Below are 15,746 nucleotides of genomic sequence, written 5' to 3' on the forward strand. Positions count from 1 at the left end.
TGGGTGCAGTCTGCAGTGTTTGAAGCTGGCTTTTGCTGCGCGATTACTGAGGTAGCCGTGCTGTGAGCTAACCGTCCTAGCCACAGGGAAGCTGTAATGGGGATGTGAAGCTTCCCTGCGGGGAGGGGAGCGAGGGGCTCTCCGCCAGCCCAGACTGAGCACAGGCGTCTGCATCTTGCGTTTGAGTGGCAGCTAATCAGAAACTATCTGCAAATATAACTGTCTGTCTTGCTGTTATCTGTCTGTAAAAGGCTACAAGATATTAGATGTTGTGGCATTTTTAACAGAATGTGACAAGTGAATCACGCTTAAACTTGAGTTCTCTTTTGTTACAAATACAAAGACCATTATTAAAAACCAGAAGCGTCTTGTCTCCGTATTTAACAACATATGAAGAGTTTTCACTGTTCTTTTGCTTATTTGGATTTAGTTGTCATGGGGATGAGGTGCTTAAAATATGGAAATGTTTTGTTAAGTCACTGGTGTAGGTGAGAAAGGCATAGCTTAATACTGAAACACTACTATAGCAGATGACAACCCCTTAAAAAGCATTTCTATACCTTTCAACTTGCATTTTACAGCGGCTCTAATCGCTTTTGTAATGCTAAACTGCTGCAGCTCTGTACTCTGCAATGGAAAAAGAAGAACTGGCCTGAAGCAAACTGCTTATGCTGAAATGGCCTTACATGGACATAAAGGAGATTTAAAGCACTGGTTGTGGCCTTGCGGAGTGCTGTATGCTGTATGGAAGACACGTTAAAAGCTCCGGTGCTGCTATTCATTTGCAAAAGATTATAATGGCAAACTCAAGCTTCATGTGAATGGTCACGCTCCGCTGAAAATGCGTGATGTGATAAACTGATGCTGCTTGTTGTAAATTTTGGCTATGAAGAAGAAAAGGTCTCAAATATAGCTGTTTGCTTTGAGAAACCTGCATAGTGTCTCTGCAAGACACGACTGAATCCTGTGGCTCTTGCTGTAGTTGTTAGTCGCAGCAGGAGTTCCCATGGTGTAGAAAAAATTCTTAGTTTGAACTTTCCCTAGTGTAAGTGGGCTAGGCAGGGCTCTCATCTTCTTCCCCAGCTCAGGTGAAAGGAGGAAGGACTGGGGTGATGTGCAATGTTCATCCTTCCACAGAGACTACTGCTGTCTGGACACAGCTTGTGAGTGGTCTTGGGAGTGTGTGGGGTTGCTGCTGTCCTGCTAACCTGTGTCTTAATCCTGCAGCTGTCAAGATCAAGAAGAACAAGGACAATGTGAAATTCAAGGTGCGCTGTAGCCGGTACCTGTACACCCTGGTCATCACAGACAAGGAGAAGGCTGAGAAGCTGAAGCAGTCCCTGCCCCCAGGTATCCACTGGTGTGGGGGGTGTCTCGGGGACAGCCAGAAGGGACTTTACTGGGAATCCTTCCTGTGTTTGGCACATCCGAGCCAGAGACAGACATCTCGGTAGCTGCACTGGGTGAGGGTGGGAGGTAGTCTGAATCGAGGCGGACACCCGGAGAGCCTCCTCCCCATGAGGAGGTCAGTGCCTGAGTGCTGGGGTCTGTATGGACTGCTGCTGTCCAGCAGCCTTGGCCCAGCACATGTCATCTGCCTGTTCTGGATCGCCTACATATTCAGGCCACTCTGATTTGCTGCTTTTGCTGGTCTTTGTGCTTGAAACCAGTGCTGCAGTCTGTTATTTGCCCAAGCAAATGCTGGTCTTGCCCCTCTGATTTTCCAGTGTCAACATAATCTGTGCTCACAGGAAGCCATAAGGCTCTCGCTGCCCGTTCCACAGCTGTAGCTTGTCCAGGCGGGCAGGGAGACCTGCTGCAGGCCCTCTGCAGACCTCAGCAGCCTGTCTCCCGGACAAGTGCAGATGTTCATCTCCCAGCCAGATGGGCAGGAGTAATGAGCAGGGTGTTCCAAACTAGTAAGTCATTTTTTTCTCCTCTCTAGGTTTGGCTGTGAAGGAGCTGAAATGAACCATTCACACCTAGATATCTCCACGTTTATTACAATAAACTGAACTGTTCTCAAGTGTCAGGTTTGTCTTTTCTGAACAGCGTTGCACCGAAACCATTTGTGTTCCTCTAACTGCACTGGATGGGCTGGTTTCTACCATGCTGCTTGGCCTGGACCAGCTGAGAGCAGTTACCCTAGAGTCCTAGCTTGAAGTTCTGGCAGTTCAGGAGCCTGTTTTGGTCTGTGTCCCAGGGAGGCTGCAGCTGAAGGGCACCTGTGGGACTGAGACGACCTCTGTGTGTGTGTAAATGAGAGTTCTTGTCAGCTGCCAAATGGTCTGATTTCGTGTATCTGCAGCACATAACATGTTTGGTCTCCTCAGCCCAGGCAGCTGGCAGCTCTTAGGCAAGCCTGCACATCAGGGCAGAAGGCTGCTTAGCTGTAGGTTTTGCGAACATTAATGCTGGGAGAGCTTCCCAGCAGGGCTGCGAAAAGACTCTGAGGTACTTAGACTGGCCAAAAAGGGAAGAGGGTTTGTCTGCGTGGCCGCTGTGCCTGGGGATGTTCCTCAGCAGCTTAGCTCTGCAGAAGCAGCTGCAGTGCGTCCCTGCAAGGGGAGTGCCGAGACGCGCTGGTGTGCGCGGAGCGGTGATGCTCGTGCATGAGGAGGCGTTTGAGGACAACCCAGCAGGCCCTGGTGTGTGTCGAACTGCGGAAGTGGGGGGCTGTCAGTGCCTCTACTAGCTAGCTAGTCTTGTTGGCTTGAAGGTTATCATCAGGAGTGCGGCACCTGGAGCCTCGAGCTGGCTGAGTATTTCCCTGTGAAAAGGATCGTTCCTGAAGTGGTCTCAAAGAGCTGCAGTTCTTCCCTCACATGCTTGTTCCTGGTCAAAGCAGATCCAAGGAGGAAGGTATAAGACTTGCTCACTTTGCAGCAGCTGCGAGGGGCTGGTCTGCTTCCCCTGGGGGAGGGCGAGGGCCGTGTCTCTGCATGGGCTCAGGGTGGTGAACGTGCTGCCCAGGCCACCTCATTGCAGGGGGGTGCCGATGTCACCCAGCAGAGCAAGCGGGGTGCTGGGCCTCTTCACACCCGAAAAGCGGGAGTGCTGAGGCTGCGTGGCTGTGCTCCCTCGAGCCTCGGCTGCCTCCTGCTGCCAAGGTGGGACAGGGCCCCTCGCTGGCACAGGGATGCTGAGAATGCCCCACTTTGCAGCGCCAGATGGAGATGGCTGCTCTGTGGTTGGGGGTCTGGCGGGCTCTGAGGATGGGCGCAGGTGCTTTGTTGCTGGGTGCCGCAGGGTGACTTGGCAAGAAGCAAAAGCTGGTGTGTCTTCCTGACTGAACCCTGATGGTCTTTAGCAGCTGAGAACATCTTGGCTGTCCCGTCTTCAAGTCTGTAGGGATTAGCGTGGGCCCCTCCGAGTTCCCACAAACGCACGAGGAAGCAGCATTGTCTGTGTTTCTGGGCGAGTTGCGCTGAAACCCCCCGCGCTCAGCCTGGGCTCGGAGCTGGGGTCTCTGTGAGGGCTCCAAACCAGCATCCAGGTCTGCACTGTTGCCAGCTCTGCAGAGGGCTCCTGGTCACGTCCTTTGGCTGATGGCCTCGTTAGGGGCCATGGGAGGGTTAAACTCTCCTTGCCAGCCCTCAGCCCTGTGCCTGCTGTGGCCAGGGCTCGTGTCATGGAGCAGCCTTTACAGCAGAGAAGGGAAGTGTCTTGCTTTCCTCTGCTGAAACACTTTTGCAGTAGAAAAGTTGCTGCATACATAAAATCACTTTTTTTTTTTTTTTCTCCTCCCCTCCTGTTCCTGATTTAGGTCCAACTTGCTGTATCTGCTGTTGGAGTAGTGGGTATTAATAACACATGCTTGAATGGGGAGCTATGGAGAGTAAACTTCATGACAGGGAACAGTATTTTGCCAAGGATTTATGGTGACAGTACAAACTGGAGGGAAGGTAGATGGGTTGATCAGCTGAAGCCCTGCGAGATGATGTACAGGCGTTAGCGTCTCCGCCCTGCAGATGCTGGGGATGCCCGTGACATCCCCGTGTGAGCAGCGCTGCCCACCGCAGCCGGTTTTTAGGCAACCCTGGTAGCAGTGCCGGGACGGGGCACTTGGGTGGGGAGAAGGGAGCGACCCAGGGCCCCTCCGGCCGCCTGCCCAGCCGCTCCCAGCCCTGCCCATTGTGCGGCTGCCTGGGAAGGGGGCAGCCCCAGGCTGATGAGATCCCTGATGAGAGATGTGGTGCCTCTATAGTGGAGGGGTGGTGGGAGCACAGTGCCCCTATAGAAGGGTATAATGACCTGTACTGGGGGGGGGGGGAGTGCAATGCCCCTATAGCAGGGTGCAACAACCATATGGCAGGAAGGTGATGGGGGTGCAGTGCCCTATAGCAGGGTGTAATGACCCCAAAGTGGGGGGGGTGACAGGGGTGCAGTGCCCAGAACGGGGCACAATGACTGTATGTCAGGGAGGCAACAGGGGGGCAGTGCCCTATAGCAGGGCACAATGACCCTAAAGTGGGGAGGGGGGGTGACAGGGGTGCAGTGCCCTATAGCAGGGCACAATGACCCTAAAGCGGGGAGGGGGGGTGACAGGGGTGCAGTGCCCTATAGCAGGGCGCAATGGTCCTAAAGCGGGGAGGGGGGGTGACAGGGGTGCAGTGCCCTATAGCAGGGTGCAATGGCCTTAAAGCGGGGAGGGGGGGTGACAGGGGTGCAGTGCCCTATAGCAGGGTGCAATGGCCCTAAAGCGGGGAGGGGGGGTGACAGGGGGGCAGTGCCCTATAGCAGGGTGCAATGGCCCTAAAGCGGGGAGGGGGGGTGACAGGGGGGCAGTGCCCTATAGCAGGGTGCAATGGCCCTAAAGCGGGGAAGGGGGGGGTGACAGGGGTGCAGTTACCCTATAGCAGAGCGCAATAACCCTATAGCGGTGTGCAATGCCCCTAGAGCGGGGTGCAGTTCCCCTATGCGGGGGGAGCCGCAAGACACCCCCCTCCCCGGCGCGACCGCGTTGGGCGGGGCCGAGAGGGGCGGGGCCTACCCGAGAAGGGGGCGTGGTCTGGCCCTGGCGGGGCGGGGCCACCTCCCGGGGCGGAGCCGCCCCCCGGCCGTGGCGGCGCGGCGCGGCCCCGCCACCCCCGGTCCCGGCCCCGCCGCCGCCGCCGCCGCCGCCGCGCCATGCCGGCCGCCCGCGCCGACTACCTGGCGCCCTGGTGGGCGGCCTGGCTGCACGGGCTGCCGCACCGCGGCCTGCGCCTCCAGCCCGTGCCCGCCGCCTTCCGACCGCGGGACCCCGACTACCAGCAGGTACGGACCCCCCCCCCCTTCCACGGCACGGCTACGGGCTGTGCGACCGGGGCCCCACGGTCTCAGCCCCACGGGCAGCTCCGGGGAGGGTTGGTGTGTGTGTGTGTGTGGGGGGGTCCTGGCTGAGGCCTGGCGCACTCAGTGCCCGAGTGACCCGCGCCCCCGGCGCCTCGCCCAGCGCCTCCCGCGGCGCCCGGGACCCGCCCCCCTCCCCCCCCCCCCCCCCGGGCTCGGCGGGGCGGCCGCAGCCTCGCAGCGCCTCGGTCTGCAAGTCATTAAAGCGGCGCAAAACATCGGCCGCGACAGGGGCTCGACTGCGGGGAGCGAGCGGTTTCCAGTTACGCCGGGAAAGGCGCAGGTCCCGGGACCCGCTAATTGGATCCAGGGCTTGGCGAGCCGGTCCGTCCTCCCGGTGCCCCCCGGCGCCATCCCCGCTCTTTGCTCCCGGTGCAAACTCGCGCCCCAAGGGGGGATGCTGCAGGCAGGAGGGACCACTCCGGGCTAGAAACCCCCCTCATCTGCTGGAGGCCGTAGAGAAACCGCGGGGTTTTTTGCTCTTTTTCCTGTGCTATGTCCCCCCCCGGAGCACCCGCGCACGGGGCTGGCCAAACCCAGGGCGCCAGTGCCCGGGGGGGTTCGGCCACCTCGTCCTCCCGGCCAGACCTCGCCAGCCGGCTCGCAGCGCACGTGCCAGGCCTGCCGCGACGCCGCTAACCTGCGCGCGGAGGCTAACGAAGCTGCCGCACGCACAGGGCTGCGCTCCATCGCCGCCTTTTCCCGCTATCGCTGCCGTGAGCTGCAAACCCTTCCCGGGACGGCGGGTCTGCCCCCGGCTCCCGTGCCGCAGTGCAATGCCATCGCGCACTGGTGCGATGCCATCGTGCCTCGGGGCAGCGCGGCGGGGGCCGCTTTTGTGCAGCGCCGCCGGCTCTGATCCCTCCCGCCCGCACAAAGCTCCCTTCTTCCCCGCTGAACGGAGCTGCCGCGGCCCCGGCTGCGCTGCCGCCGGCGCATTCCAGCACGGGGACAGCGGGAGCTGCTCGGCCCCCGTTTCCGGCAGGTTGCGGATCCTCTGCAGATGGAAACCAGCCTGGCGAGAGCTGCAGGGCACAACGGGGCTCCTTGGAGGAGGAGGAGGGGGAGCAGGGCAGGGGCTGGAGGAAGCAGTGCTGGGAGCTCGTTACCTCCAGCCCCTCGTTAGGCTGCGAGAGCGGCTCCTCTGCTGTCTATGCCTGCGGATTTGCTCTGTTCGTGCCTCATTGCCCTTGTCACGGCAGCTTGTCCGCAGGGTTGGGGCTGGGGAGAGCACGTGCCGGGGCCGTGCCGTGTGCTGGGGCCGTGCCGCGCTCCTGCACGGCATCGCCCCCGGGCTGCTGCTCCCGTCCCAAGGTCTCACTGCTTCGAAGCCCGCCGGTGGCGTGATGTGTGCGGCCGGTGCCCCGGTGGCTCCGCGAGGCTCCCTGCAGCCGCTGCATCTCTCCATGCATGGCGCGGCCAGGCCCTGGAGCAGCCCGGAGCTGCTGCCACGGCCATCTCCGAAACTGCGGGCCGGTCCCTGCCGGCGAGTCCTGCTCCGGCCGGGAGCGCTGCACAAAGGGCCCTTCAGCCCCGGCTCACGCGCCTCCTTCCCACTGCTTTATCTGCAACTGCATCGAATCCGGCCTTTGGAATTCGCCCGGGGCCGTGGGCGACCTCGGTGCCGGGCAGGGCGAGGGCTGCAGGGCCAGAAGAATAATTCATTTGCCTTCGGCTGCCGCGCGGCAGGGAGCCGGGGAGGCCGCGCGCGCGGGGCCGGTGCAGCCGGGCTCAGCTGTGCACTGTTCCAGGGCTGGTTCCTCTTTCCTCGCCTCCTGGAAAGCCCCAGGGTGGTGGAAGAGGCCATGTCACCAACGGGCAGTTCGGAGCAGGACAGTCTGGCGCAGCGGCAGGGCTTTCGGAGCGACGCTTTGGCGGCTTCGCGGGCGACAGCGAGGGGCTGCCGGGATCGGAGGGCGCTTGGGGCTGCTCCGATGCCGCCGGCCGTGACGTCCCCGGGTGCCGGGGCTGGGCAGGATCAGTGCTGACTGTTCCCTCTCTGCTCTCCTAGTCGCTGCTTTTCCTGGGCTTGGTGGCCGCCGTCTGCCTCGGCCTCAACCTCCTCTTCCTCACTGTCTACCTGATCTGCCTGTGCTGCTGCAAGCGGGATGCGGAGCCGGAGAGCAAGCGGCCCCACTCCTGCTGCGTCACCTGGACGGCCGTCGTCGCCGGACTCGTGTGCTGGTGAGGCCGGCGCTGCCGTCCCCCCTGCCGCTGCCACCCGCTCCGTGCGCGGCAGCTTCGATAACAGCCGGCTCTCGCGGTGCCCCGGGGCACAGCCGGCCGCTGTCCCCCTGCCGGTGCCGCGTCGCCCGCCACAGTGCCTGCCTGCCCCGCTAATCCCGGTGGGAGCGGGGGCTGCGGTGCTAATCCCGGACTGGAGCAGATGGCGGGCGGCATCATGGCCCAGCTGGCGCCTGCCCGCGCGGGGCTGATTGCACCTGCGGGAATTGGGCAAGGGGCAGTTCTTCGCCCAGCTGCCCCGCCGCAGTTTTCCGAGTGCATCTTTTTTAGCAGCCCACGGCCGAGCCGAGCTCCCGGCTGCACCCCTCGGCCCGGGGAGGGACGGGATGGGACGGGACGGGATGCGGAGCCTTTTCGCTGCTCTGATGCAACCCGCTCGCCAGACAAAGAGCCTCTTTTTGGCCGGGCAGAGAGCGCGCGGTGTCTGGCTGCGAATGTTTTACGGAGCCGGCAAACGGCACTAATGAGCTCGACGTGCCCGTCCCGTGACTGCCCTCCCCGAACCCGCTGGCTCCTGCCGCCCCGGGAGCCCCCGCGACGCGCTGTCCCCCGCGGGGCTGGCCGGCTCCGAGCCGCGGTAGCGCGCGGCCGGGCAGCAGCGGCGGCGGATCGCTTTACCGCTCTCCGGGGGCTCTGAAACCCCGGCAGCAGCTCTGCGGACTCTGTTTGCAGCTGCGAGCGGCCATTAGCGGCCTAATTGGGGCGAATGGGCTGGTGTCCATCACTTTTATTGGCATCTGCCGCGGGGAGGGGAGAGGAGGGGAGGGCGGTGAGCTCCCCGCGGGCGAGCGCTCCGGCTCTCTCCAAGCACCTGCCGGGCCCAGGGAGCCGCCGGCCGGGCGGCAGCACGCACGGTCCTCGGACCCGGCGCCCTGGGTTTGCTGGCAGCGGTGCCCGCGTTGGCACGCTGGGTCAAGCTTCCCCGGCAGGCTTGGATCGGCTCCCGCGTCCCGGCGTCCGCTCAGCTCGCCGCGGGGCTCGGAGGGGCCGCGTCGCGCCCCCGGCTGCCCTCCTCCCCGGATTAACCGAGGAGCAGGTTTAAACGGGAGCGGCGTTTCTTGCAGCAGATTCCCCTAATCTGCTCTGCCGGGCCTCTCCGTCCTCAGGCTCCTGGCACTCGGCTTAAAATTCCCCCGGGGGGGTCTCTGTCCCTGGCCGGGGCCCTGCCGCGGCACCGGGCTCGGGGTGAGCGTGTCCCTCCCCTCTTATCCGGGGCTCCCCCCCTCTGCGCACAGCGCGGCCGTTGGCGCCGGCTTCTACGGGAACAGCGAGACCAACGACGGGGTGTACCAGCTGCTCTACGCCCTCGACCACGCCAACCAGACCCTGGCCGGCATCGACTCCCTGGTAGGAACGGGGCTGCCCCCCCCCCGGTGCCCCGCGCGCTCCCCTGGGCCGTGCCGGAGGCTCGTGTCCGCAAAGCGGGCGTCTCCCAGGGGAGAAAACCCTGGAAGCGCGTGCCTGCGCCGAACCGGGCTCCCGTTCCCTGCTGGAGAGGGTGCACCGAGCCGGGCGCTGGAGCCCGGCACGGGCTGCGCTCCCCGGCCCCGGGCTCGGCCGCGTGCGCCGAGGGAGGGAGCGAGGGAGGGTGACGTCAGCCCCGCAAAAAGGGGCCTTTGTGCCCGGGAAAGAGGCGGCGAGGCACCACGAGGCCCACCGGGTGCCGGGGCCGGCTCCGTTTGGGCCGGGTTCCCTGGGATTGGGCCACGGTGCCGTTGGGCGATGGGCGCGGGGGTCGGCGCCCCGCGGCTCCGGAGCCCTCTCCGGTCCCCAGGGCACCGCGTCGCCTCGGTTCGCTCCCCGAAAGCCGCTCGGGGAGGGAGGGATGCGCGTGTCCGGCTCCGCAGGGCGAACAAAGCCCCGTTATCCACGCCCGGGGCCGTCTCCGCTGGGCGGCTGCCACGTGCCCTTCCGCGCTGCGGCCCCGGCACGGCACCCTTGGCCGTACCAGCGGTTTTGGGCGGGCAGATGCCTTCGGAGGGCATCCGCTCCCCCGGCTCTCGCTTTTGGGGTGGCCGGGGCTGAGGAAGGGGGGACACGTGGCGTGCACAGGGGGGTTGCAATGCCCAAACCAAGGAGCCGGGCGCCTGGGTCCGACGCCAGCCCCTGCCCTCGGCCGGGCACCGCTCCGGGCTCCCGCCGCCCCTCCGTGCGGCGGGGGAGCCCTGGACCCGGCTCGCCGTCCCGCTCCGTCCCCCAGGTCGCCGGCAGCACGCTGCAGATGGGGGCGAGCCTGGAGCAGCCCCTGGCGCGGCTGAACGAGATCTTCGCCGCGCGGGGCGACTACGTGCAGAGCCTCAAGTTCGTGCAGCAGGCGGCCGGCAACGTGGCGCGGCAGCTCGCGGGGCTGCCCGCGTGGCGGGACGTCAGCGCCGACCTGACCGCGCTCGCCGGGAGCGTCGGCTACGCGGAGTACTACCGGTGAGCGGGGCCGGGGCCGCCGTGCCTGGGCAGGGTGGGTGCCGCGCACGCCTCACGGGGCGCCCTTCCTCTGCACCCAGGTGGCTGGCCTATCTGCTCTTCTTCATCCTCGTCCTCGCCGTCTGTCTCCTGGCCTGCCTGGGGCTGGCCAAGCGCTCCCGCTGCCTGCTCACCACGTGAGTGCCCCGCGGCCGGGCCTCTCCCTGCTCTGCCCGCGCCGTGAATGATTCCGGCATGGAGCGTCGGCCACGGGGGAGAGCAGCGGGGCCGGACCGCGGGGGCCCCGGCGCGGGCAGGGCTCCCGGCGGTGCCGCGCGCAGCTCTGCCCTGCGCCCCGCAGCGCTGCCGGGGGGGGGGGGGGGGGGGTTTATCCACCCGGTCCGCGCCTGAGGCCGTGGCACGCGCCACCTCTCCCCGCAGGATGCTGTGCTGCGGGCTCCTGACGCTCATCCTCGGCTGGGCCTCCGCGGCCGCGGACACGGCAGCAGCGGTGGTGAGTGCCGGGCTCCACGGGGCTGGGGGGCGAGCGGGACAGCGGCTCTGCCCGGGGAGCCGGTGCTGCCCGCGCACATCTGGAAATGCCCGTGCACATCTGGGCATGCCCCGGTCCCGGCACGCAGCAGCAGCAGCGGCGAGGGGGGACAGCGGGGCAGTAGCCGGCCAGGCAGAGGCAGGGGATGCTCCAGGGCATCGCAGCGCCCGGCCCCCGCCGATGCCCCGTCTCGTCCCCGCAGGGCACCAGCGACTTCTGCGTGGCCCCGGACAAGTTCATCATGAACCTGACGGAGAGCGACATCAGCGCGGGTGAGGGCCGGCGGCGGGCGCGCGGGGTGCGGAGGGGGGCTCTGCTCCTCACCGCCGCGCTGCGGAGCCCCCGGGGCGCTCGCACCGACGCCTCCCCTTTGCTTTGCAGAGGTGGTTCGCTACTACCTGTACTGCGACCAGAGCCGGAGCAACCCCTTCCAGCAGGTAGGGCCGGAGCTGGCGCCCCGCTTCGCCGGCCGGCGCGGGGGGCCCGTTTCGCCCCGTGACGGCCCCCTCGCTTCCCTCGCAGACGCTGACCGTCTTCCAGCGCTCGCTCACCACCATGCAGATGCAGATCCAGGGCCTGGTGCAGTTTGCGCTGCCCCTCTTCCCGACGGCCGAGGTACAGGGAATGGGCACCATCCTCTCGTCCTAGCGCTGCCCTGTCGTCCCCCCCCCCAGCAGGGCTCAGCCCCTCTGCTCCCCATCCTGCCCAGCCGTCCGCCCCGGTGCGAGCTGGCCGGCTCGAGGATGTGGGGCCACCCTGCCGTGCCGCCTTCACCCCGTCTCTCGCCCGCAGAAAGACCTGCTGGGGGTCCAGCAGCTCCTCAACGCCTCGGAGACCAGCCTGCACCAGCTCACTGCCATGCTGGACTGCCGGGGCTTGCACAAGGTGAGCGGCGCCCGGGGCAGGGCGCGCGCCACCCGCGCCGCCCCCGCTGAGCCCGGCCCTGTCTCCCGCCGCAGGACTACCTGGACGCCCTCATCGGCGTCTGCTACGACGGGCTGGAGGGCTTGCTCTACCTCATCCTCTTCTCCCTGCTGGTGGCCGCCTCCTTCTCCACCATCATCTGCGCCACGCCGCGCGCCTGGAGGCACTTGGCTAGCAGGTGGGTCCGGCGCGGCGCGGCTCCCCGCTCGGCACGGCCGCGCGGCTCCGGCACGGTCCCCGTCCCCTTGCTCGCTGTGGGCGCTGCCGCCCTGCCTGCGCCTGCAGAGCCGGGAGCAGGGGGGGGAACGCCAGCGCCCTGCTCCCTCCCGCAGGGACCGGGACTACGACGACATCGATGAGGACGACCCCTTCAACCCGCAGGCGCGCCGCATCGCCGCCCGCAACCCGGCCCGCGGGCAGCTCCGCAGCTTCTGCAGCTACAGCAGCAGCCTGGGCAGCCAGAGCAGCCTGCACCCGCCCGCCCAGACCATCTCCAACGCCCCCGTCTCCGAGTACATGTACGGCCCGCCGCGACGCCTCGGCTCGCGCTTCCCCACGCCGGCTCGTCCCCGGGGGGCTGGCGGCTCCGCGCCGCTCTCACGGGCTCTCCCCCCGCAGGAACCAAGCCGTGCTCTTCGGCGGGAACCCGCGCTACGAGAACGTGCCCCTGATCGGACGAGGCTCTCCTCCCCCTACGGTACGGCGGGCGGCCCAAGCCAAGTCCTTCTTGTGACGGCCCCGCGGGGCGGCGGGACCTTAGCGGGGTGCCGGAGGGACGGCGGCTCGCGCGGCGGTGCTGCCGGGGCAGGCGGTGCCCGCGCGCCGAGGGCTGCCGTGGAGGTGGGGACCGCGCGGCGCGGGCGGGACACCCGCTGTCTCCCCTCCTGCCCTTGCAGCGGAGGTGCCGTAGCTCCGCGCCAGCCTCCCCGACCCGTCTTGCTAACCGAGTTGCTCGCCGAGCTGCTGCGGCTTCAGGGGGACGGTTACCAACCACGTGCTTGGGAGAGACCAAAATAGCCTCTCTCTCCTTCAGTTGCTCTTTTCTGACTGCTTTATTTTCTCATTTATTCCGAGACTTTCTGCAGTAAGCCATACGCACTTACGTTTCCCTGCAGTTTGTTCAACCCACCCTGTCTGCTAACGCCTGCTTTATTTTATTTTTTTTTATTTTTTGCATCAATTATTTTGGAGCTAAGTTGCCCACCAAGAGTAAGTTCAGCTGCTTTGTTTTCCCTCTTTGTGCTGAGGCGGTAGTTTGGCTCCTGCGCTCGCTTCCCTCCTCCCAGCTCTCCGTAGTGCCTCCCCTCCCCGGTCCCCGCGGGGGGGTTTGCTCTGGCTGCAGGGGGAGCGGGGCGATGCTGGAGGCCAGGCGAGGAAAGGGGTTGGGCGGCACAGGGCTGCGTTTCCCCCCGGAGCAGCCCGGCAGAAAAGAGAGGTTTTGATTCACGGCTCCCCTGTGCCGGGGGAGCTGTGCCGGGAATCCTGCCAGCAGCAGCGGTCGCGGCTGACCGGCGGGAGAGCCGGGAAGGGGGTTGATGGAAACGATCCTTGATGCCTCCAGGGGACCCCGCCGGGATCTGGCGCCATGGGGAAGGGGCCACGGCTCCATCCCCCCGCTCCCTTTTCCGCGTGGTTTCTTCACTCCCTCCCTTTCCGACAGCATTTAATCTGCTTCGATGCCTATGTCCGAAGCGTTAGCTCCTCTCCCTGCCCCGGCGGCATCGCGGTGGCAGGCTCCGGCACGCTGCTATGGCAACGCCACGGCCCCGGTGGCGGAGGCTCCCGCGCTCTGTCTTCCTGGGAAAATTTCTTGCAATCAGGTGAAAACCTGGAGCTGCGCCAACGCAGGAGGTTTTAATCCGATTGCACAGACCTCGCAGCTGGCAAGCCTGTCCCCGCGGGGGGGGGACTGACGTGGGGGATTAATTTGAGCACTTCTCCCCGCCCTGAATGGTCTGATTTATCCAGGATTCAGATCCCTGAGGAAGGACTTGTGCGGTCCAAAAAAACTTGGAATAATCTTCCTTAATGCTTGGCCAGGGTTGCCCCCCTGCCCAGCAAAACGCTGAAGAAATGTAATTCTGTACCCTTGTTGATGTGGAGGGGGAGCGGAGGTTTTGTGCCAAGCTCTTTCTCCATGTCTCCCTTGGCCGCTCCGGCAAGGTGGCAGGAGTGCAGCCGCCAGCTTCCTCGGGAACGCCCTAGGTCAGTGGCCTTTCCTGCAGGGATGAGCATGTGCTGGGGGCTGAATCCTCGGCTGCAGGGAGCTGGCTTTGCTTTAGCTCCTTTGCAGTGCATCGGGGAGGACTCGGCCTCCGGGAGGCTGGGGAAGCGCCCGAGCGGTCCAGCCTGCAAAGCGAGTGGGCTGCCGCCCCGGGCAGCCGCAGAGCCCCAGAAGACCCGGCCAGCTCGGAGGTGGCACCGGCTAAAGGCAGGGGAGAGGAGGAGGTTTGTGCCTGGAGATGGGAGAGCAGAGGGCAAAACCCAGGTTAAGCGCAGCAAAGACGCCCCTGGGCTGCGCACCGCGTGGTGCCAGGGCTCAATCCCTGTCGGCTGTGCCGGTGCTCCCAGCCCGGCAGGGTTTGAGCATCGCTGGTGCCCGCGACACGTCCCCATGCGCCGGAGCAGAGCGCGAGCCCTCGGCTCTCATCCGGTTGTGAGCTCCTCGGGGATCGGAAACATTGAGGACGAGTGCTGGGGTTCCCTGATTCGGGCTGAATTTGCTGCCGGGTCCTAGGTGGAGCCTGAAAGGCAGAAACGAACCCGAGCGATGTCCTGGCAGCGCAGAAGGGGGCAAAGCGGAGCCTGAGACGCTAAAACAAGGCACCTTGGTCGGGGGCTCTTTAACTCCCAGCCGGGGCAGAGGGTGCAGAGACCCGGTCTGAACAGGGCCGGGCTCCTCTGAGCCAGGAGAACTTGGCGGATTAACTGGGGATTAACACAGACTGGAAGCAGCCTTCCCTCCCCATCCTCTGCCTTCCTCCGAGGTGATGCAGGATGCCCGGGCGGGCGTCGAGGCACCTCCGCGGGGGCTCGGCGGGGCCGGGCAGCGCCGCGCTGAGCCCCGTCTCCTCTCCCCGCAGTACTCCCCGAGCATGCGAGCCACCTACCTCTCCGTCACCGATGAGCACGTGCGGCGTCACAACACCGAGTTCCCGGCCTAGGGCGCTCGCCCCGAGCAGCTCGCGGGAGGAGAAAATGCCACCGGCGTTCCTGTAACGGAAACCAAAGACAGCTGGAAAACGGGCGGCAGCAGGTCTCCCGGTGGGACGAGCAGGGGCTGGAGCCGACGGGAGAGGCGGTGCTGGCGGGAGGACGAGCCGCGGGGAGCCCCAGCGTCCTCCTCTCTCTTGGCAGCTTCTGCTCGCTCAAGTCTTCCTCTCTTGAAGTGCACCCGGGATGTTTTCCCCCGGACTAACAGCGATCCCGCGTCTCTCGCTGGGATCTAACCCGGGGCCCCGCTCTTCCCTGCGGTGCGCCGTGACCTCGGGGAGGGGGCCCAGCCGCCCCTTCGCACCCGTCGCAATGCAATACCAACCACTAGTGATTCCCGCTCCTTCCAGCCGCGGCGCCCGCGCTGGCTCCGCAACGCTCCTGCTCGGCATGGGCCAAACCAGCTCCCCCCCCGCCGCCCTGTGCTGCCGGCGCTGGCGGCTTTCGGATACGGTTGTTTTGGCCTTGCTGGTTTTCCTTTGCTTTGCTTCTGGGTTTCATCGCTTGCCTGAGGAGCAGAGGCGCGGTTTGACTTTCCGCCTCTGTTCGGAGCTGATTTTACCGTAATGCATGTTTCTCACGGGCGTCTTTTCGGCACTTCCACTCCCTAGGGCTGGCAGCGCGGGTCGGTGCCGGAGCGGGAAGCTCCGAGGTAGCCGCGTGCCCCGGGAGAGGCTTGGATGCCCGCGCGGGGCGAACGGTGCCGTGGCCGGACAGGCCCCGGCGGCCTGCTGCGGGCTTTATTACTTGATAGCAGTGACTCACTGTGTCTTTTAAAGATAACTTGTACATAGCCCTTTGTCCCATCACATCTTTTGTCCCTGTTAGGTGTGACTAGCACTACTCGCTGTTGGAAACCTCCTGGAGATTGGAGGGGGTTTTGGTTTGGTTTTTTTTTTTTTGGCTTTTAATGTTTTAATGGTACTGGTAGAAGAGCTGTTTTTAACCGCATGTGAACTAACCTCATTGGGACTCCGTCCGGAGGAGCCGGGGTCCGGCCTGATTTGTATGTGCCCGCTGGGGCAAAGCCATTAAACACTTGTACTAAACTCATCTCCTTCTTGGGGGTTTCTCCGAG

At 64.8% G+C, this 15,746-nt stretch overlaps 1 protein-coding gene across 1 annotated transcript; it reads left to right on the forward strand.

Annotated features, from left to right (window-relative positions):
• The first annotated feature begins 5,111 nt into the window (after positions 1–5,111).
• TTYH2 (tweety family member 2) lies at positions 5,112–15,721 on the forward strand. The gene is made up of 14 exons (XM_067308411.1): positions 5,112–5,259; positions 7,346–7,518; positions 8,814–8,925; positions 9,779–9,999; positions 10,080–10,175; positions 10,420–10,492; positions 10,734–10,803; positions 10,913–10,968; positions 11,054–11,146; positions 11,324–11,416; positions 11,491–11,633; positions 11,788–11,973; positions 12,074–12,152; positions 14,539–15,721. The coding sequence occupies exons 1-14, from the start codon at positions 5,131–5,133 to the stop codon at positions 14,617–14,619; spliced, it is 1,605 nt and encodes a 534-aa protein (XP_067164512.1). The 5' UTR covers positions 5,112–5,130; the 3' UTR covers positions 14,620–15,721.
• Positions 15,722–15,746: the final 25 nt, after the last annotated feature.

Source organism: Apteryx mantelli, chromosome 19, assembly GCF_036417845.1.
Source record: "Apteryx mantelli isolate bAptMan1 chromosome 19, bAptMan1.hap1, whole genome shotgun sequence".
Lineage (NCBI taxonomy): Eukaryota > Metazoa > Chordata > Aves > Apterygiformes > Apterygidae > Apteryx > Apteryx mantelli.

Excerpts from the sequence above, each read along its gene's own strand:
- TTYH2 (XM_067308411.1), top strand. The coding sequence starts at position 5,131 with ATGCCGGCCGCCCGCGCCGACTACCTGGCGCCCTGGTGGGCGGCCTGG. Across the intron at positions 10,804-10,912 it reads GGAGAGCGACATCAGCGCGG|AGGTGGTTCGCTACTACCTG; the intron begins GTGAGGGCCGGC and ends TTTGCTTTGCAG. Across the intron at positions 10,969-11,053 it reads GGAGCAACCCCTTCCAGCAG|ACGCTGACCGTCTTCCAGCG; the intron begins GTAGGGCCGGAG and ends CTTCCCTCGCAG.